A 21,625-nucleotide genomic window follows, 5' to 3' on the forward strand; every position below is an offset into this window, starting at 1 on the left:
CTCATCACACATTAAAATAGTTTATTTTGGTTGCGAATCTGTAATCATCTTAGAACAAAATGACATCAGTGCCTGTTCACAAATACAAAAAAAAACCAAAACAAAACCGAAAATAAAAAAGACAAGTTTGCCAAATAAGTTAATTCCCCCCCCCCCGCCCAGTATCAAAAGTGCAAAATAGGTACCTAGTTTTCAGTCCTACTTCTCAGGCTGCGCTAGTGTACTAGTTCCTGGCAGGCTTTCGGTGAACAGCAGAGCGGAGGCCGGCAGCCGCAGATGGCCGCTGCCCACTGCACTCGGTCCAGGGAGGAGTTTTGGTACAACCTTTAGACTGGGGGCCTGTATCCCTTTGCTTCAGCTTCTGAGCGGCGTGCGATCGCTCAGAGTTCACTAGAATAGTGCACTAGGACTGAATTTTCTCAATCTTTGGATTACCAACCACCATGTGCATAACAGAATCGCAAGTGCGTTTCGCTGATGATATGTTACGATATGGGTTGAGCGCCGCTGGAGGCAGCAGGTTAGGAAATGATCTGGGGGTGAGGGCTTGCAACTGCTGGGAGAGGGCAGACAGACCTCCAGCGTAAGCAGCCTCCGACCACACTCTTCTACAAGAAAGCGAGCGCCCAGCGCTCCACGAAGGACACCAAAGCTAACTAAACGAGGGGTTCAGCACGGTTTGGTGTTTGCTTTGGCCCATGAAAGAAGATTTTCCATAGAACAGCGACACAAGCCAAGTTCGTCTGACCTGGTTAAAAGCGGTGAAGGGCAGAGTTACAGCTAAACAGGAGCTGTGCTCCCATCCAGCCACAGCCGGCAAGGGTGGACTGCTGCAAGTGCTCCTTAAGCAAAACTCAGCCTAAAAGAGGAGGTTACTGGTGGTAAAAAGAAAATTTAAAAAAGGATTCCCACAGGTGTGCAGCACGTGAACTGTATTTATTTTGAAGGCCAGAAAGGCCTTCTCGTCTCACTTGGGGCAGGGCTGAATTCCCTTGCTGTAGCACAACTAGGCACTTTTTTTCACGTGTCAAGGGTTTTCTCCTGGTTTCTGACTAGCTGAAGAGACAGCAGAGACCCAGAGAGTATTTTTTTGCTTTTGCAACTGTTTAAAAAGTTATGTGGAGCCTTCCGCTGGGCTAAAGGCCATTCTGGCCACATCCTGCAGAGCAAGCTGCAGGAGAAGCATGAGTGCAGCACTACGGCAATTGCTCCAGCCAAAAGAAAACAAAGTCTAGCAGCATCAGGCCAGCATTTCGTTTCCCCTCCCGCTCTATTTCAGCAGTACATGTGTGCCTCGGAGATCTTTGGCAGGGAGAAGACTTCGCCTTCCTTCCTTCCTTCCCTCCCTCTACTTGAGTGCCTTATCCGTGCAGCAGCGCAAGCTGTGGCCCAGAGTCCGCTGAGCTAAAATTAAGTAACCTCACATAGGGTCAGTTGGTAGCATGGTAGCCTTTATTTGGAAGTACATTATACACGGCCTTTGAGATACCTGTGGTGGTCGAAGCATGCCAATCTACTCCTAGGGCAGGGAGGAATGCAGCAAGCCAAGGGTCTGTGAGCAACTGGGTCACGTAGGCAGTGAAACAACTTGAGCATTCCCGGATTTCATATGGGATCAGCAGCTAGCTCAGAGATTGGCATGGTTATTCCTACACGCTGGCTGCTCCACTAAGATGGTAGCTAAGGTGGCAAGGGCCGAGCAAGCTTTGCATTAACACCACATGCTCGACCAAGTGCTCTACCGTCAGAGCCCTGCAGCAAAGGCCACCCCATTCGGATCCCCGTGCTTTGGCAGTGCCGTAGCCTAACGGCAACTTGGGACCGCGGGGGCCTAGGTCCTGTGCGGAGTGGCCAGAAGAGGTGCAGCAAGGACCAGCCAGGGCGACAGTGTCTGCCCCGGCGCAGTGAAAAGGAAGAACCAGCCCCACAGGATTTCAGTTCCGGCCGTGAAGAGAAACCCTGCTGCTTTGCTTTATCGCTTGACGAGTGGAAAGCGGCCGCGAGTCTGCTCGCCTTCCCTCCGCCTTACAAAGGGCCACCCTTTCCCCCCATGATGTTGAAAATGGCTGTTGGAGCACTGCTAGAGCAAAGTGTAAACCAAACCTGTGCTTTACGACTGTTCTAGCTTCACGCAGACCTATGAGTTCAAAAAGACAAAAAAACCCCCAAAGCCCAACGCAAACAAACAAAAAAAACCAAGGCAGCAGCCTGCACATTGAGAAACAAAGGTTTGCAGCAAGAAGGAAATGGGCGAGAGGCTGAAACTGAGCATCCTGAACCCACGCCTAAACCAAAAAGGAATTTCACACATAAGCGATGGTCTGATGATACAGCACTTCTGGGGCAACGTTTCAAGAATACAATCATCAGAGAATTGGGTTCCTTGATACAAAGAAAGGTTGGTTTGTACTACAGATGTAAGGGTGTTTGAAAGGAGCCCACACCGACTCCCTAGCAGCTAGGTAGAGTTTCTTTTACACATCTACTGGCTCATAGCAGCTCACACCTACAATCTGAGGACACAGTTAAAGTTATGGCTCTAGGATAGATCGTCTAAAAATCGACAGAAGCAGAAAGGCATCTGAAAAATCAATGTGACATTTAAATGGCTCAACACCTTTACAGTGTTTACGGCCGTGCAAAACCCCTTCCCTCCATGGTTATGGTTTGGCCGGTGAAGCTGCGTGTGGAACTATGACACGAGGAGCATGAAACATGCAGATCGCCTACTAGCCTGCACCACAGGCAAGTCCCAGCTACAGGTTTGCTACGAGGGAGATGTTCCCGACCATACTCTAGATCACTTACCACAGGGAAAGCCAATAAAGTACGACTGCCTGGTGGGAGGAGGCCTTTCAGAAGGGCAGGGCCTCGGAGGGTCTGCAGGGTCTTGCCGGTGTTACACCATGCACCACAGGCTAAGTGCACAGGGAATGGGAGAGAGAACCATGACCCCACCCGCATCGCTGGCTGCCTTCGGTCCGGACCGAGTCACCGCGGCAGAGAAGTCACGGGTTTTTCTTCAACCGAGGTAAAACGAGAGACGGAACAGGGGCGACTCGGGAAGCAGGTGCGGCAGGACAAGAAGGGAAAAACGGACTTCTCGGCTCTTCAGCAGTACGGCATCCAAACGCACGACAAGTCAGTGGAGGGGATTTTGGTGCGCTTGGCTGCACTCCTGGGCTCTGGACGTGGGGAGATATTTTCTATCTAGTCGCTGGCCCTAGGAGAGTTCATCTAAAACCTAAGGTCCATTCGTCACGCTTGTTTGCGTATTCCTGGAAAGAGCTGTCCCTTGACATCTTCATAAAAAGTTTGTCCCTTAGAATCTCTTTAAAATCCCTCAGTCTAGCGCAGGCCACGAGGGAATATAGAACCTCTGTAAGGAACCCTCTAGGAGGCGTTCCATCCAAAAGGACAATTTGTGTAATTTGTTTTTAATGGATCTAGATCCTGGGCTGCAGGAGGATTTCCCTCTGGCTTCCGCGTGTAGCGAGGAATCGTAATCCTCGCAGGATCCCGGGGTTCCCCCCTCATCCCCTGATCTGTGAGGCTTAAAGAGGCAGAAGTATTTCTTGTGGCCGTTCAGAGCCAGGACGTAGCCCGTGTAGTCGCGCTCCAGGAAATGCTTGTCGTACTGGTTTGGGATGGGGGCTGCATCCTGCGCGAACTCTAACAGGTACTCCAGCCATTCTCGGTGCTTGTCCAGGCTGAGGAAGGAGAAATGAAGAGAGCTGCTCCTGGGGGAAGAGCAGAGGAGAAGTGGATTAGCATGTCTTCCGAGTCAGGCCGGATTCCTACCAGACAGGTAAGTGTTTGTAAACAAGGGCAGGTGCAGAGCTGTGTTGCCACAGCTCCTTTTTTAAGCCAGTTTGGCACAGGTGGCAATTACCGAGCACACAGTACTGTCGTGCTCTCTGTTTGTCAAAATGTGGGTATGGCCAAAGCAGTGGCACCGCCAGACCTGTCTGGCCACCTTCACCGAGTACAGCCAGGAAAGGCCACTCGGTTTTCGGTGGCTCATTGCCACCGATGAGCACAGAGGCTGCTTGGCTTGCCAGAAGCGTTCTCTCCTGGCAGTCGAGCCGACACTGCTCCTAACTTGTCGTCAGAGCAGCATTATGCAAGTTGTTAAAACGGTAACAGAAAGCTGGTAGAGGGCCCCAGCCTACCCTGTGAACGTGTAGACTTCCAGGGCAAACTTCTGGAGGAGGATGGTTTTGGTCGAGTTGGACAGGATCAAGACCACATTCATGTGACCCGGCCTCAGGCGTACCAAGTTACTGTTGTAGTTGATGTCTGTTAGCTCAGTCACCTCGACAAAGCCCTTTTTGGGAATCCTGTGGCAACAAAACGGTGACCGAGTGAAAGGGGAACGAGGGGCCGGGCACGACCAAGGACAGAGAACCCGTGCGCTTGTTCCCCGCCCCCTTACACTGAGCTGTCCCCATGCCCTCTAGCTAAAGCTGGTTTGACTGGTGCAGTGGCCAGACTTGGATCTTTCTTCCTCGACAGGTCAGGCAGACCTTTACCTTTCCTCCAGGGATGTTGTCTGGGGCAAACACACTGGGACTCACTCAATAGCTCTGTTTGTGCACCCCTGTCCTTGCTGGTCTGGGTCCTGGCTGAATGCTACTCCTACCCGCCTCGCTGCGCCCGCACTGCCCCGCATGATGACTGCGCTATGTCCACAGCTCTAGCAGGTCTCTGCTGTCCTCCTAATGGTCTCCACGTGCTCTCTCTGCACAGAGGCTCCCCAAGCAATGCTCTGGCAGAAAACATTTCTGAAGAAATTATTAGAGAGGGAACCTGTTGCTCTCTTTGCTGAAGCTTGTGTCATTCTTCTCCGTCTTTGCGGCGGTTTCTTCCTTCTCGGAGGGAGGAGAGTCCCTGGGATCACTCGAATCACTGTGAAGGAAGATTATCTTGTGTATGTTTAAGGCACCAGACTGGACTGAGGTGCTAACGGCTGGCCCGTAAGATCCCCTAGGATGTTTTGCTGTGCACTCACCTGAAAGCCTGAACAATGACGGTGCCAAAGAGAATGAAGAGCGCAGAGAAGAGCAAGGACAGCAGTGGCATCATTTCTCGCCTGAGGGGAAGATTTGCAAAGAGCAATCAGGTCCGCGAGCTGTGCTGTTTCTGCTCGACTTGCAGTTCCTGCCTGCCTCCTGTAATACCACGCGGTTTCCCCAGAAACTCGGCTTGTTTCCTGGGGTCTTAAAGACAATCAAGATTTTGAGCACTGTCCCGCTCCCACCCAAAGGGAGGAGGATAAAAACAGATCCTTTTTAAAATAAGGCAACACGGAAGTGGCAAAACCCAACAGTGGATGTGTGTTTTCAGGAGTGTAACGTCCACGCTCAGCCTCAAGGCCAAAGTACCCAGTACTTGAGGCAGAAGCTGACTTCACTGTGGTGTCAGTGCTCTTTGCCTCAATCTCGAGAGAGTACAGGCACCTATGTGTGTTGATACGGTCTCAATTCCTGGTAATGAGAACCTGGTTCTGCTATGCCTCTGAACCAGAAAACAGCAATCCTGCTCCCTATCGAGACTTGTCAACACCCAATCCGTACCAGTTACTGTGAAACAAACTGTCCCAGCAGTCTGAGATATAGTCCAGCGTGGAGTAGAGCCATCGGATAAGGAACATCTGTTAAAAAAGAAAAAAGCAAATGACTGACCTGCTACCCAGAGCCCCGATAGGACTCCCACCCCTTAAACAGAACCCTGGGCCAAATCGGCTTCGGAGCATGCCATGAGCTTCCTTCCACAAGTGAGAAGACTTCTAAGAGTCTTGCCTTGGTGTTTTAAAACATAAATAATGCCCATGAATCACCCTAATGGGACTGCCCTAAAAGGTAACGCGGCTGTTAGGCAGCTGGAAAGGCCGTGCGCTTACGGGAGCGAGTTCGTCATTCAAGTCTGCCAGGACAGTCTCTAAAGAGAGAAGGCCGGGGTCTGTCCTCAGCTGGTCTAGAAGATCAAGGAGGATGAAGTTGTCCTCTTTGCTGCCTTGCCAGGCCTCCTCCAAGATTTTATAGGTGATCTTCCCCGCGTTATTGTGTCTCTCCAAAATGACCACCTGGACGAGCCAATAACATCGCAGATGTCAGAGAGGAAGGTACTCTTTACTAGGTGGATGTTACGCTTCAAATCACCACCCAGATTTAGGTGTCAGATCGAGTTACAGCATCCTACGACACGAGGTAGAATGACAGATGAAAAGGAGGAAGGGGGGAAAAAAAAAAGGAAACCCTCACAGCTGATTTTCCCCGATACTTCTCCTCATCCATCAGCAAGGCGTCCGCAAACTCCGGCTGCCGATCACGATAGATGTGCACAAACTTCAGTGTGTCTTTTGTGTTGGCCGCAGCAAAAGTCAAAAACGCCTCGTAAGCCTCAGCAAACTTATCGCCTTCTCCAGTAAGTAAGACTGCACAGTGCCTAGGCAACACAACGAGATGGAGGATTAAGAGCCAGTCTGGACGCGAGAGGAAACAGCCATCCCCTTTCTGCTGGCTAGAATGATCCTGAAGAGCCAGAAATGCAATTTATTGCTTCCAGGCAGCCCACTCCCACCTTCCATGTACTTGGCTCTCCAGCCTGTCACCCTGTTCCTCCTCCTTTCCACCTGCACTCTGTCCCAGGATATGCCTAGTAAAGGCAGGAAAACTATCGAACGGTGCAGACACCCAGCACGATCCAATGCAGTCATTTCCCTTCTCCCTCGGAATCAAACAAAAGGCGGCTTTAGGAGCAGCCTCAGGGAACAAAAAAAAGGGAGGACACATCACCCACGGAGCCGTACTTTCGCTGACGGTGAGACTTCTTCACGGGACACAGCTCCTGGAACAGCTTCTGGTTGGTGAGTCTGGCCACCATGAGGAACTTATTCTGGGAAAGGAAGTCGTCAATGAGCTGCTTCTTCATATCTCGTGCCTGGTGAGGACAAAGAAAGCAGAGGTCAGAACTTGGCAGGATGAGGAGAGTCAAGCTGCTGTGACATCCTTGTCAGAAGCCTGGGGATGGCTGCCAGCCATCAATCACGGTCCTTGCTAAAATTGCCTGAGATGTTTTGAGGCCCCAAGACTGAGAAGCTACCTGCAGCCACCCTCCTCCAAAGGTCACACACCACAGCTGAAGCATGCTGAGCTCCTTCCCACTGGTCGCGCTCTGCCTCTGCTGGAGCCCGAGTTTAGGCCGAGAATGAATGCTCTTTACTCTGAAATGCTCCACCAACTGACCCCTCATCACAAGCTCGGTCAGAAAACCTCAGCATCCATTTCACATGAGCTCTCGGACAGGGCTCTGAGCAATACCTGCACAACATCAGCAGGCCTGTCGACGTGCTCCTTGAAGATCATCATGGTGGGAGTGTAGACATTGATGTTGTACTGACTGGACAACTCTTCGGTGCCTCGGAGTCCGACGTACACATAACCAAAGGACAAGTAATCACGGTATGCAAAGGCAGTCAGCTGGATGGGAAGAAAGCACCAGTGCATGTTTATGTTAGAGAGTAAACATGCATGTTTATGTTAGAGAGTAAACAACATTTTCTGCCCCGAGTGCCTGTGGTGACTTTGCTTCAAGAACACCTCCTGCTGTTTCAATGTTGTTGGGCGTGCGCTGCAAGAGGTAAAAGCCCTTCCTCTCCCTTGCCAAACTGCAGTTCTCATTCTCTTTAGTCATCGTACAGGGAGCCTTGATGGATCCACAGCTTTATTCTACAACCTGACGTTTTGCACGGTAGCAGGGGTTTCTTAGGAAATGGGCTTTCTGGCAACCCAAATTAGATGTGCCGCAAAAATCTCTCATTACCAATAAAGGTTAGTATGTGCCCCTGTTGCCGCTACCTCCAAAACCCACCCACACCTTCGCATCCAGCAAGGATACATCTGCGGCAGCACAGAGAAGCAATCTCCCAATGAAGTTGCTCACCTGGCTGTGCCGTTGTCAGCCGACACAAATCAGCTTGCTCTCCCCTAGAGCCGGTCAATAGTATTTAGAGGCATTGGTCCGCCTCTGCTCACAGCCGTATCGCACTTTGTTTTGGAATGGCTGGATTTATTAGCAAGTCAACAATGCAATGATAGAAATCAAATTACCTTGTATAATAATGGCACAACTGGCATGTGATCAAATAGAAGGACGTGGGGCTTGTTTTCTTTCTTCCAGTTGGAGAGAAAGCGGATGTAGTTTTTATCTGTAATCTTGAAACAGAATCAGCATGTTAGTTTAACCTCTGAGCCGTCAGACACATGCAATGCTGTACGATTAGGTGTCTGAATGAGACCTGAGTCTGGAAAAGCTGTCCTGGTGTTACAGGAAGCAGACTGTGGGTTTGTCTTTCCAACAGGTATGCCTGATCTGGGCTTGTTTGATACAGGAAATGAATTAAAACTATCAGTCTCAACCCTCCACCAACCCTCCAAATTATTGCACCCTCTTGTCGATGCCGTCTCAAGTCAGTGCCGATGCTGCTTTCTTTCTCATAACTGTTCATTGGGGCCATATGCTTTATATATATAGTGGGAAGCCAAGGGTTAACAGGCACCTATGAGCTCCATCAAACCTGCTCCTGCTCTGTTTCAGCTGCGGTACCTCTTTGACCTAGAGGAAGGAGATAAAAGGGAGTTCACAGCTCATTTAGGGGCCCATGGGGAGAGGAGTGGACTGCCGGCTCTGTTTTTGATGAGTGCCTGGCTGTGGGAGGTGAAATGGCTGCTTTAGCTGTGCAAGAGGGCAGCAGGCCCTGCTTCTGGGGTGAAAACTCAAATACCTGGAGGACAGCAGGTCAAGGGTCTGTTGGGAAGGGTGGCCTTTGCTGAAGACCCCAAGGGAAAACAGGGTGAGGTGAACAAGACTCCAGGCAGAGGACAGGCAGGTGAGAGCACTACGGGGGCTGACCCAGCTATGTTGCACTGAAAGGGGGTGGGGGGTGCTTAGGACTCTGCCCAAAAACAACCAAGCAAGGCTGAAATGCAGGAATTTTTTATCTAGTTGGAGGTTTTACCTATAACTCAGAAAGGGCTCTCGCTGCCAGCTCCAGTTTCAGAGGTCTGAATCAAAACCGGATGAAACAAACAATGGGTCTCTGTGCGGGTGAGTTTTAGCAGACGGTGCCTACGAGTTAGTGAGTGGTCCTTAATTTGCTGGATGAAACTTCGAAAAAAGGAGAAGGGAAGTGAAATCCAGCAGGCAGGTAGAGCCTAATCACAGATTCCTAACCTGGGGGTAGCTTTTGTAGAGCTCTGGCAGCCATAGGGTATTACAACTGGGGGGACAGCAGGCACACAAAGTCGCTGGTGTAACTGCGTAGTAGAGGGATTGGCCCTGTCACAAGAAGCGTTACGGAGCCACCTTGCGCGATCGCTTCTGACAGCTCTGGGCTTTGTAGCTGTAATTACAGCTCTCAAAACGCCTTGTTTCACCAGCCTTGGTCAGATTGTCTCGTGTTTGTGACACGGCGCAGCTCACGGGCTGAATTAACAGATTAGCCACTGAAACAGCTAAGGAGAGGTGAATATCCAGTCAGACGCAAGAAGTGGCAAGTGACGGTCTCACTAGAGCATACCTTTTCTACGAGATTCCCTGGCAGAAGGTTCTCCACGAACTGCCGCAGGTTTTCTCGAATGACAGCGTTGTGGAAGAAGGTTATTTTCCCGTTAATGAGCCCTAGTAGAGACGGCGTGCTGTGTGCACCTAGGTGATGGGCGAGGCGCCTTTCGTACCCGGCGTGAACGACTCCTATTCCCACTCCTGAAAAAGGAGAGCAGGCTCAAGTGAAATGTATCAATGTTCCAAAAGGCATAGTAGAAAACTGAGGTTGAAGACGGGTTGCCTTGCCCAGCGCCCTGCGTAACTCAGGAGTTATTTGTGGGACTGTCCCTCCCAACTCTGTACTTTCCTCCTCTTGCAATCCTTGAACATTCTATTTAAAACTCCTAGCTTTATCTGGCAGGGGGAGAGAGAAGGAGAGAGAGAGAACGTGCTGTCCTCTTTTGTTCTGTCCACTGGTATTTCGTGTGCTACATTAAAATCTCAAGGAGAAAAATCTTAGTAAGGGGGAGCTACGCTGCCTGTGTCTCCAGCTGTCTGTTGAGTTTGTGTTTTTCTGGAAGTGCGTGCAGACAACATCTGCAGGGAAAATGAGGAAGCTGGGGGCAGAGGGGCGAGTACAAAATACCTCCTTGTCATCCAAACATGTTCACTAAGTCTCAAAACTTCACTGTATGGTAGTGGCCCTAAAGTTGAGGACGTATTCTGCAGGGATCTTTGCTTATCAAAGGCAGCCAAGCACAGGACAAAGAGCAATGCGGCATTTACCATGGTGGCCTAAAATCGCAGCGGTGTGATCGGTCCTCAGCCACGCCATTGTTTATTATCATCGGCATCCGACTAAGCCGCTTGCTGTGCGGACAGGAGAAGAGGCATCTTGCCCTTGTGATCTACGGAACTAGTTTTTCCTCATTTCTAACGTATAGCCTCATCCATTATGAGGTTAGTAACATTCGGGAAAGCGTTAGGATAAATCCCTGAGGAAATCTACAGGTTAAACTCAGTCCTCCAAAGCTGAAGGTAACCGCCACAGCCTCGCTGGGCAAGGCACGCGTGCCCAGCCTAAACGGCCTCGTCCTTACCCAGTGCCTCCAATTCCTGAGCGACTTCCTTCCACACGGGCTCGATGTGGATGCAGCTGAAACACCAGTCTGAGGTTATTTTAATGAGGTAAGGTTTCTTGAAACTATCTGGCACGATTTCGTTGATGTAGTGGGAAAAATGGAGCAAATACTTCTCGTCAGAGGTGTCGCGCCTCTCCGAATTAAAGGGGAAATGGAAGAAGGACTCGTCAAAATAGAAGCCTTCATGGAAGTGGTGGAACTGGCGATGCTGGTGCTGAGAGTAGCCCTGGCTTTCCCCGGCATCTCCGTAGCGATCAAAGTTTGCCCTCTTTTCCTCATTGGAGAGAATCTGGGAAGCAGATGATAGAAGGGACGGTTGCCTGAAACCGCGAGGGGGAACCGCCCTGATGACAATCCCTTAGCAAATAACTGCAGCGGTATAAGGACGCGCTATGAGGGAACGTGCAGCCTTTGCTGCGCATGGAGGGATAAATATTTCAGAAGAGGGAACTATTGTGTGGCCTCCAGGCTCGCTGCAGTAAATAAGGGTAAAAAAAGCCAAAGCCCAAAGAAAAGGAGCCTGTGAATCAAGACCGCCGTACCCATTTCTGACGCCAGTCGCTCCTCAAGCCTGAGCGTCGCACTGTCCAAGCATTAACGCTCTTTGCTGGAGCAGCTTTTGCCTGGCGCCTGCTTGAACATTTGAGGGTTTTCTGGGGGCATCAGAAAGTGCCAAAAGTTTTACCAAGCAGCCAGAAGCCCTCCCAGAGAAACTGCAGTTTTCGGCTGGGAGCTGATGATCCACTTTCATTTCTGTGGGCTCAGCTCGCTTGCCATGGAAGCATTGGGTCAGCTGCTGCAAACTGGGGCAGCCGATTTTGAGAGCCACGCGGGAGCAATGTGCAAATAACTACTTACGCAAAGAATAATTTGAAGTGACTAAAGCCCTGTGGTGATTAACATTGCTTACATCACCCCCAAAATCCTTATATGTACATGTGACGTGGGCAAGATGGCCGCCCAGCTGCGCGGGGCTCAGTGCGTACCCGTTCCTCCCTCATTTGAGGCTTTTTAGTGAAAACGGGGCAGAGCTGTAGCAAAATATTTGCAACAGAGGTCACGCTGGTGACATCCAGCGGCGCTCTGTTGAGAAAGTAGAGGAAACTTTTTGGGTCTGTAGCATCCACCTCCACGGGGTCAAGTGCCTTTCCCGTGCAGACGTATGCAGAAAAAGTGCAGAGCGCCAGACGGAAAAATAAGGTCGCTTAACTTTTAACAACAGCAGGAGTTTAGCAAGAAGAGCGTGTTACCTCGTAGGCCTTGCTGATCTGGATGAATTTGTCTTCTGCTCCCGGGTCCTTGTTTTTGTCAGGATGCCTACGAGGCAGAATCGGAGGAAAAAGGGGTCAGCACTTCCCCAGGGGGGCGCAGGGAGCTGTCGGCCTCTGTTCAGAGGTGAACGGGACGTGGACAGTTAGGGTGTGCGGTGGCGTCCCCCAAGGCTGAGATCAGATTTTATACCCAGCACGCGCTCTCCCTACCCAAACCCCATCCCAAAATGCCGCACCGGGACGCTGGCCATGCACCTGCAGACCTGTCCCTCCACCTGATGTGTTGCCGATGGCCCGAGCCCAGGACGAGGGAGCGCGTATCTTTCCTGCCCGCTACAGCAATGCATCCCTCAGCTCCTGCCCTACATATCCACCGAGTTCTTCCTGTAAAACACCTCCTGCCGCAGCCCTTGGGGATGTCTTGGGCAAAACGACGCAGGCTCTAAAAGCTCGGGGTGAGGCTATTTTCCAAGGCAATGCCTTGAGCCTGCTCCTCGATGCATGCCACCGAACTGAGGAGCACAACATTTGTGGAGCCAACCCCTTCCCCAGCGTGGGGGTCGAGTTGCCCTCGGACACTGAGGTATCAAACTGGGACTTAGACCCTGGCGTATTAAACGTTCCCGGTTGAGTCGAGGAGAAGTTTTTTCCCCACAGCCAGAGTCCGGGAGGGTTTTACAGTATGGATCTCTAGGGTGAAGGTGTCCGCTTGGTTTCAGGATGACTCTCGGCCTGCGAGGAAGACCCGGGGCTCACCTCTGACCGCCTGCCCGGCCTCGTCTGGCGCGGACAGCCAGGTAAGGTGGCTAATGCCACCCCCCAGCAGCGTTACCCGCCGCTCAAAGCGCAGCGGCCTAGCTCTCTCGAGCGAGAGGACGCGAAACGACACCGTGTGTCCGTCCCCGTGTCCGTCTGTCCATCCCGCCGGGGTGCTGCGGCGGGGGGAGCGGATGGGGGCAGGCCGGGGCGGAAGGGAGGCACGTACCATTCCCGGGCGAGCCGCTTGTAGGCCTTCTTGATGTCGGCCTGGCTGGAGCTCCGGCCGACTCCCAGGACGCGGTACGGGTCGAAATCCCCCGCCGCCGCGGCCTGCGCTCCCAGGGCCGCCAGCAGCAGGGCGGCGGCCCAGGCCAGGCCCGCCCGCCCCAGCTCCATGGCTCCGGCGGGCGGAGGCTCGGCGGGGCCGGTGGCCGGACACCGGCGCTGAGGGGACCGGCGACCGGCGAGGGCCGCGGACGGGCCGCCCTCACCCACCCTGCGCCGCCGCTTCCGGCGCGCCCGCCCCGCCGTCACCATAGAGACTGGCGCCGCTTCCGGTCACCGAGGCGAACCGGCCAGAGCGGCGGCTCCGGCGGCGGCGGCGCCGCCATGGAGGAGGCGCAGCGGCGGGCCCTGCGGCGCGGGCGGGCGCGGCTGGTGGCGGAGCTGCGGGTGGCGCCGCTCTGGGACCCGCTGGAGGACCGCGGCCTCTTCACCCGGCCCATGGTCGAGGAGCTGCAGGTGGGCCCGGGGGAGGGCCCCGCGTCCCCTCAGGACCGGGGACGGGCCCGGGGGAGGGCCCCCTGTCCCCTCAGCCCGGCGACGGGCCTGAGGGAGGGCCCCCCGTCCCCTCAGCCCTGGTGACAGGCCGGTGCGGGCGGCCCCTCTGTCCTCTTAGGCCCAGTGACAGGCCGAGGGAGATGGCCCCCGTGTCCCCTCACCCCGGTGACGGGCCCAGGGGGCTGGAACCGTGTCCTCTCGGCCCGAGGGAGGCCCCTGTGTCCCCTCACCCCGGACACAGGCCCGTGGGGGCTGGCCCCCGTGTCTAGTCACGCCGGTGACAGGCCTAGGGGGTGGCCCTTGTGCCTCCCCACCATCGACCCTGCAGGTGTGAGATGTAAGACCCACCCCTATCTTGTCTCTTCTTGTTCTGTGCCCTAGCCGGTGCCAGGCGTAGGGGTTTCTCCTCGGGTCCCCATTCCAACCTGGTGACAGGCTTAGGGGGCTCTCGTTTCCCCTCTCTGTTACTGGTGACAGAACTTGGGGGTGTCTTACCTCGTCCTGCGCACTGGTGACAGGCAGGGGGGTGCCTGTTTGTCCCCTGGGGATGAGCTGGGGGTGCTCCCTCCTCCCTCTCCCTCCAGGCCCTACGGTGGGCTGCAGCTGCATGTCCCAGTGGAGGCAGCAGGGCTTGGTGGTTGAAGGGGGATCGGGGCTGGGGTTTGGGTGGCTGCTGGGGGTCTCTGTGGCTGCGTCTGCTGGGTCTCGGTGTCCTTCGGCCCGCATAGATGTGCTCGGTGTGGATCCCCACATTTCCCCTATCTGGGTGCCAGTCGGAGGGGCTGGCCGGGCAGTGCGCCTCGGCTTGGGGTGAAGGCATGTCGTCCTGAGCTTTCCTCCTCTGCAGAGCGCCGGCAGCCGAGGAGAGCAAGCCCGGCAGCTGGTCATCGACCTGGAGACTCGAGGGAAACGGGCTTTTCCTGTGTTCCTCTCCATCCTGCGGGACACCGGGCAGGGCGACCTCGCGGACATGCTGATTGAGGAGTGCGAATGCCCACCGGCACCACCGCAGCTGGTAGACCTGAGGCCTGTCGAGCTGGACTTACGTGGGGAAAAGCATCGTAAAAGTAAGTATTGAGGGCGCAGTTGTCTTCCGGGCAAATGGCAGCATGGGGGTGGTGGCGGCTGGGATCCGTCTCGCCACGGGTAAGAGTCTGTGACGTCCTGATTTTTATTATCCTGGAGCATGGCTTGTGGAGGCAAGTACGCAGACTTGAGCTGTTGGGAGAACGTTGTGCTTTCCAGTAGTGGAAGCTTCTAAGCTCAGGCTACGTCCTTGTGGTGTTAGGAGCTTCCTTCTCTGTATTTTTGCCCACAACCTCTGCGGTACCTTGGTGAAAATGGATATTGCCGTGTCCTTGCCATCTTGTGCTCCACTGAATCTACCTGCGGATCCAGCTTGTGCAGTTGTAAGCAGAAACTTTGGTCTGTTGAACCCTGAAAAGGGGAAAATGGACGTGATATCATATCGCAGCCTCGCAGCTGGGTTGCTGTGAGAAGTGGCTGTTGGCTTGGGTCCTTCCAGGCACCCTGGGTTGGTTACTTGTAGCGTGAACTTGGAAGGGGGAGAAGGTGAGACCCGGCTGTCCTGTCTCATTACAGATGTGAGCTTTCCTGAACGTTTGTCCATCCCAGTCCAAGCCGAGAGTGAAAGACCTCAAATGCCTCCCACGCCAGCCCGGGGTAAGCCACGTCCCAGGCTCTTTCAGAGAGACGGCGTGCCAAATGTTTGCTTGTGGCGCGTGGCGGGGTGGGAAGGGGGAACTCGTATGTGTCGCCGATGCGTTGTGGGTGATGGGGAAGGATCAACGTGAATTCTAGGAGAAAGGTGTATAACCAACATCCTTTTGTGGAGCGCGGAGAGCTAAATACCGTGTCTCTGTTGTGTGTTGTAGGTTCAGCTGTTGACAAGAGGAACCGCGATCTGGTTGGTATTTGGTTAGGCCAAAAGCGTTCCCTGTTAAGTGAAAGCTACGTGCCTCGCAGGTGGCTACCAGAAGATAGCCCCGGGACAGCCGATTCTTGCTTTGCGTTACTGGAGCAATCGCTCCGAGGCTGCCGCTGCTGTAACGGGGCCAATCAGCTCAAAGCGGGTCAATTGTTAGTCAGCTCCTCCTTGAGATTACCGCAGCTCTAACGTAAATAACGTAATGTAGAGCTAAAGCTTGCGCTGAAATGGTTCCCAGCAGGGCAGCTGGTAATTTTGGAAGGCACCAAGCAGTGCGTCATCTGCAAAGCAGTGTTTAGACTTTGTAATCCTAGCATGAAGAGGCAGACGTCAGGAAAACAACAGTGAACACATGCAGGATGCTCTGGCTTGTTGGGAAACAGGCAGGGAAGCAGCGAGTATTGCAAATACGTCTGGAGTGGCCGCCTGATAGCCTGCAGCCTATGGGTATCTATCTTATGCGGAGCGAATAGTTTGGCTGTGTATGCGCCAGGCTTGCAGCCGTATCGGTGCAGGTGTTTGGGTAGCCCTCGTAAAACTCCGTGGTGCTGTTCATCGATGGTAAAGCTGAGTCTCCGGGAGGTTTTACCTGCCCGTTCCCTTGGCTCCTTCCGTGGGCTCTCGTGGCAAGGTTTGACGATGATGCCTAAAAAAAACTCCCAGAAACTTCACCTTGCCATCAGAGACGCTGCAGCTAAAGAAGTGGCCGGTTTTCCGCAAAGGTGGTCCCTTGTTTGGCAGGTGGTTTTGTGTTCCCTGGCTGCTGATGACAACGTGTGTGCGGAGAACCGATACTCTTATCTGTTCATAGGCCTGGAGAAATGAAAAAGCTGTGAAATGTGCTCCTTTAAGGAATCCCGTTCCTCACTGGTGTTGCGTCCTGCTGGGTTAGCCAGCAAGCACTCCGAGTAAGAGGGTGTTTAATTGCCACGTGTGCCTGCCAGGTTTATGAGCTGAAAGCGGACCCGTGCGGACACTGTCTGATCATCAACAACGTCAACTTCAGTAGAGACTCGGATCTGTCGACTCGAGACGGTTCCGATGTGGACTGCAGGAAGCTGGAGAAGCGCTTCAAGGCCTTGCGCTTCAACGTCCTGACTCGGCGGAATCTGGAAGCTAAGGTGAGGCCGGCCGTGTCCAGCTAGCGCGAGGGATGAGAGGCGAGCCCCCAGAAGCGATGGGAGCGCGTCACGGGACATACCCCTGTGTCGGCAGCATGCCGAAAGCCCCAGCCTGCGCTGCCCAAAGAAATAGTCGACCGCTCGCATGCTCTTACTTTATTGTGGTGCCATGATTGCGGAAGGAGAAAGGACCTTGCACGTTTTCACCCTTCTGCCTGAACTTTGATTCCCGGTTGTGATTTGTAGGCAAATCGGTGAGGCTGTATTTCTATGAGAGCTCTTACAGCCTCTGTGTCATGTGCAGCCAGGGGTGTGATTTGTCCGTCTATACGGTCCTCAGCCGTTATTTGAAATGGTGTGGGGAACTCAATCATCCGGAGCGGCTGCTGAAAGTAAAATGAGGTTCTTGGCTCACCCACTGGCCCCTAATCAGAAGAAGTGCATTTCAGTGGATCGGTCGCCTGGAAGCGGGTTATGTTTTATGTCGCCGTGTCGTAAAGACCGCGGCAAGGAGAGGAATCTGTGCGATTAAAGCAACCGACGTTAACAAAGGGCAGAACCACAGAAATACTCGCTCTCCGCTCCTGGCTTTTGCTGCCCATAGGTGGGGTGTGTGTTATCCCGCTTGTGCTGGACAGAAAGTGGCAGAGAGATCAACTGGATTCTTCTGAGTGGCACGCCCGTGATAGACTGATAAGAGCAGGGCCCAGCCATGATCTGTGGCTGAGGTACGGTTCAAAAAACTCTTACCGTGATGTTTTCCACTTAGGCAATGGTTTCTGAGCTGCGGAAGCTGGCGCGGCAGGACCACAGGGCCTTGGACTGCTGCGTTGTGGTCATCCTTTCCCACGGTTGTCAGGTGGGTTCGTCGCATCTCTCCCTTTGTTCGTTAGGCAGGCTGCCTGCATGGGAAGGGGTCGACTCCCCGCACTGCGGTCTTGCGCAAAGTGGGAGGGAAACAGTTTGTTGTGACTGATCCGATGGCCATTCTGCCATCTTGAGATGCCAACGTCTGCCAACGCAGACGTTGTGCTGTCCTATCTGGGTTAAAGAAAACGGGAGTTTCTCTGGCATAGTCTGATCCAGTGTCGCCTGCAGATGAGCGTTCTCCATTTTTGATGTTGGGGCGTATAATTCGGAACTGAACGATGGCCAGAGAGCAGTGGGAGGTAGCGCTAACCTGCATACTGTGGTCGTTTAGTCCTTCCCGTTCCTCCAGCTCTGGTGGGGGAGATGCCATTAGTAGTAAAGCCTATTTATTTATCGCGAGTCTGGAGCCTCAAAGGACGAGGAGAGGAGAGCAACTGTTAGGAAAATGGAGTACGTTACGTGCCCGTTGTCCCAGAGGATGAAGCACCCCTTCTCCGGAGGAGGTGGGAGAGGAGTTGGACAGTAGGAGGAGTTGAATTGCTGGGTTTTAGTGTGTTTTGAATGACCTCTGGGTGCCCTCTCGCCCTGACGTGGCGCACGCATTTGCATGGGCACGAGGAAGTGAGATTTGTTCCGGTCCCTTTAGGCTACGGAGCATCTGATGGGAAATGGGCTCCCTCAGAACTGGCCTCACCTTCCGTGTTACTAGCTCCTGGATTTTCCTCTCGCAGATGAGCCATATTCAGTTTCCCGGAGGCATTTACGGCACAGATGGAAAACCCGTTCCAGTAGAGGAGATTGTGAACTATTTCAATGGGTCCAATTGCCCGAGTTTGAGAGGAAAACCCAAACTCTTCTTCATCCAGGCCTGTGGTGGAGGTGAATCTTTGTTTTGGCTCCTGAAGCGAATTGGCTGTTGGGCGTAAGCAGGCTTCGAGATGTGGTTAGGTTTTGGCTTCTTGTTCCTTTTGGGTTCATTGCCCGTTTCTCCGGCTGTCTTCTCTCGCTCTTGGCCACGCGTTCTTACCGCTAGCACGGGCTGAGTGTAAGGGCACAGGTGCGAGCCTCTTGTAGGAGGGCGGTATCGATTTGTGCGCGCTGGCACGGTTTTACTGCACGGTAGGGAGATGTGGGATGGAACGAGGGGAGTGATCGCAGCACACGGCCAGGCAGCGCGGACCGAGGGCTTTTGTGTGAATCGCCAACGGCTTCGACTCGGCCAGCGCAGCCGAAGGGCCCAAAAGCTTGGTTTTGTTGGAGGACCCTTATTTTTTATTTTTTCCATCTTTTCTTAATGGAGGGTGTATGATTATCAGAATGTGTGGGTGAGATGAACGTCAGGGACTGTCTCGTTGCCGCTTTTTGCAGAGCAAAAAGATCGAGGCTTTGTAGTGGATTGTGATTCGCCTGGAGACGATGCTCCCGGAGGTTCTCTGGAGTCGGACGCGACTCCTTTTCGGGCTCCGTCGGGTAACGTGGATGAGCCGGACGCTGTAGCCAGTTTGCCCACACCCAGCGACATCTTGGTCTCCTACTCGACTTTTCCAGGTGAGGTAGCCCGCACCCATCCTTCGCTGGGAACGGGGGATTTGGCAAAAAAGTGGGAGCTTTTTGGCCAAAGGTGGGGGTGGGTAGGGGCAACCAGCTCCGTTGGAGGTGGTGCCCGGGGAGCGGCGGTCACTCGGCGAGGCGAGAACGGAAGACTGGCTTTAGCAGTCAATGTTCTTGTTCTTTCTCTGAAGGTTTTGTCTCCTGGAGGGAGACGTCAAGAGGCTCGTGGTACGTGGAAACGCTGGACAGTGTGCTGGAGCGATACGCCCATTCGGAACACCTGCTCAACATGTTACTGCGGGTAGGTGTCTTTTTTCCCTGCTTTTTGTAGTCACTATGAAGGAAACGGTCAGAGCTGCAATCGGTCGGGGCATGGAGGCCTACCCTTAAAAAAGGAATGACGATAATGAGCGTTCAGTTTATGGATCAGCTGATTGGAGGTACTGTGGAGAGGTCTAATTATGAAGAAAGCGACCGGCCTTGGTCTGCCACAAATCACCTCAAGGTTTCTCTCGTGAGAAGTAATCCTGAAAATATGGGCGCTAATCTGTTCCATGGGAACTGCTAAAAAACTGCGTAGCTCGCCCCCCCCTCAAAAGTCCAGGCTGACGGGACTCGGGGCACCGTTGTAAGCGTGCAGCCACACGTCCAGGCAGATCACACCCTCGGGGAAGACCCACTGGGTCTCTCGTGCCTGGAGATCTCCGTGGGCACTTGCTCTCTTGCTGGTGCTCCTGTGACGCTATGGTAAGTCTCGAGGAGCATTTCACCCTCGTGAAAGTGATGCCGCATGCCTGTGTTGGCATGTCCTGGCAAGCAAGGAGCGCAGTGCGCAGGGAATGCAGAACCAGCGTGGCTACTACGTGTTTTTCCTTTGCGTGTCCTCTTGATTGGAGGAGGGTGCCACAGTTGCGGACGAGCATAGGGATTTCTAGACGCTTGTACTGTTCTCCGTGGGTAGGAGAAAAGTCTTACATGGAGGCAGCAGGGGAGGGAGGACCTGCTTTTTTGTCGTTTTCCTGACATCACGGTGCTTTTCCGGCATGCGGTGGCTTGACAGCCCTTGATTTCCAGGGAGTAGTGCGAGACCCTCTCTCCGCTGCTTGGCATTCGGTGCAAGGGAAGCAGCCTCAGGGAAATGACAGGCGTGTTGGGAAGAAAATGGGCGGAAAGGGAATTTGCTTTTAAGCACCCGAAGGGAAAGAGGGAGCTGCGGCTCATGCTGAGGTGCACCTGCTGGAGGCGGTGGTGGCTGCTATGGCCGGGGTTTCTCGAAAGGCCATTTTCCCTCGAGTCCCCTTAAGTTGTGCTGGCGAAAATGTCTCATTTTAGGACACCTGCCGGCTCTCATGCCCCACAATGCTGTTCCCTGTCTTTGTCACTGTGCTTCCTGCGAGAGGTTGTGCCCTGATGCACGAGCTGGAAAAGCTCCTTGACTGCTCTCCTTCTGTTCTCAGGTGGCAGACGCCGTCTCTGCCAAGGGGCAGTACAAGCAGATGCCAGGCTGTTTCAACTTCCTCCGTAAAAAATTCTTCTTCGCCTGCAAATGACATTCGGGCTCCAAGGTCCCCACCAAGCGCGAGAGTTACTTCACTGCTGCCAGATGACATCCATGCCCGCCGTGTCTCGGCATCAGTGGCCTTTGTCCATCTGTCTGTTGAGATGTTTGTCTTGAGAAACATAATCGGTGAATGCTTTCCTTGCTGTGCAATAGAGAGAAGTTGGAGACTGGTGCCGTGCTGATGGGAAACGTTAGGGACAGGCAAAGGAAGCCCCTTTGCCAGGGCATGTGCCAGACTAAAGCCTCCGTGCTCACTGAGAGCGCCTCTAGCTCACTGGGACGTGGCTGTGCTCAGCCTCCGAGTGGCTTTTTTCGGTGATCATGGTGTTTGTGTCCTTGGCTGCCTAGATAACTGATTGATGGAATCCAGGTCTGGTGCTTAAGTGGAATGGAATGATTTTTGCAATCGGTATTGCTCGTTTCCAATAAAATGCAATGAAAAAGGCAAAAAATCTTTTGCGTTGTGTTCCCTTGTCCATTCCATCTTGTGAATGCCGTTTCAGCATCTCCCGAAGGCTTCTCTGAAACGAGAAGAGCAAGAATAAACTTGCTTGAATGATTTTTTTTTTTTTTTTTTTTAGCCTGCTGGTATTACTGGTAGCGTTTCCGATGTGGCTGCGCCAGTGCAGCAGCTCTTGCGTCCTTTTGGATCAGATTCTAGATAGGAGTTACAGCAGGCAACCGATGAGGATTCCTTTGGATATCAGAGCTGGGTGAAAGCACTCGCCCTGAGGAGCTGCTGGAGGCAGTTGCGCTGATGGTTTTGGGTCAGAAACCCTGGATGTATGGGGGATTTTGAGGGGAAAGCATCCTTGGCAACGGAGGAGCAGCATTTGGGTACGCAGGGAAGGGAAGCGTTGGTGAGCTGCTGTGCTCGCTGCGCAGAGCTGGGACAGGGCCGAGAGCCACATGAGCGGCTGCCTGGCCTGTCTTCGTCATGCAGGGCTTTTTATGCTCTCGGGAAACCGTGCGAGGGTTTTGGCGCTGCCAAGGCAGATTGTGCCATGCCCTTTCACCTCTCTGCTGCCGGGGGGGTGAGGGACGCTTGTGAGTGGGCAGGGAACCTGTGGATCTCC

At 53.5% G+C, this 21,625-nt stretch overlaps 2 protein-coding genes across 2 annotated transcripts; one reads left to right on the plus strand and one right to left on the minus strand.

Annotated features, from left to right (window-relative positions):
• Positions 1-4: 4 nt before the first annotated feature.
• DNAJC16 (DnaJ heat shock protein family (Hsp40) member C16) lies at positions 5-13,231 on the minus strand. Its single transcript, XM_069782408.1, has 14 exons — positions 12,945-13,231; positions 11,939-12,005; positions 10,647-10,977; positions 9,581-9,765; positions 8,112-8,216; positions 7,323-7,481; positions 6,812-6,942; positions 6,264-6,447; positions 5,903-6,085; positions 5,577-5,653; positions 5,012-5,092; positions 4,810-4,908; positions 4,173-4,340; positions 5-3,740 (listed from the first exon to the last, which is right to left on the minus strand). Exons 1-14 carry the CDS (start codon positions 13,112-13,114, stop codon positions 3,344-3,346), a joined length of 2,337 nt encoding a protein of 778 aa, XP_069638509.1. The 5' UTR covers positions 13,115-13,231; the 3' UTR covers positions 5-3,343.
• An 83-nt stretch (positions 13,232-13,314) lies between these two features.
• CASP9 (caspase 9) lies at positions 13,315-21,003 on the plus strand. The gene is made up of 10 exons (XM_069782411.1): positions 13,315-13,459; positions 14,346-14,565; positions 15,101-15,181; positions 15,394-15,425; positions 16,391-16,567; positions 17,337-17,426; positions 18,169-18,316; positions 18,806-18,985; positions 19,180-19,289; positions 20,446-21,003. The coding sequence occupies exons 1-10, from the start codon at positions 13,328-13,330 to the stop codon at positions 20,536-20,538; spliced, it is 1,263 nt and encodes a 420-aa protein (XP_069638512.1). The 5' UTR covers positions 13,315-13,327; the 3' UTR covers positions 20,539-21,003.
• Positions 21,004-21,625: the final 622 nt, after the last annotated feature.

Source organism: Haliaeetus albicilla, chromosome 4 (genome assembly GCF_947461875.1).
Source record: "Haliaeetus albicilla chromosome 4, bHalAlb1.1, whole genome shotgun sequence".
Taxonomy (NCBI): Eukaryota; Metazoa; Chordata; class Aves; order Accipitriformes; family Accipitridae; genus Haliaeetus; species Haliaeetus albicilla.

Bases quoted from the DNA above. Each gene is read 5' to 3' on its own strand.
- CASP9 (XM_069782411.1), top strand. From the start codon at position 13,328: ATGGAGGAGGCGCAGCGGCGGGCCCTGCGGCGCGGGCGGGCGCGGCTG. The intron at 17,427-18,168 runs GTGGGTTCGTCG...TTCCTCTCGCAG, and splicing joins TCCTTTCCCACGGTTGTCAG to ATGAGCCATATTCAGTTTCC. The intron at 18,317-18,805 runs GTGAATCTTTGT...CGCTTTTTGCAG, and splicing joins CATCCAGGCCTGTGGTGGAG to AGCAAAAAGATCGAGGCTTT.
- DNAJC16 (XM_069782408.1), bottom strand. From the start codon at position 13,114: ATGGAGCTGGGGCGGGCGGGCCTGGCCTGGGCCGCCGCCCTGCTGCTG. The intron at 10,978-11,938 runs GTAACACGCTCT...TCTGCTTCCCAG, and splicing joins AGATCAGCAAGGCCTACGAG to ATTCTCTCCAATGAGGAAAA. The intron at 6,086-6,263 runs GTGAGGGTTTCC...TGGCTCGTCCAG, and splicing joins AGTATCGGGGAAAATCAGCT to GTGGTCATTTTGGAGAGACA.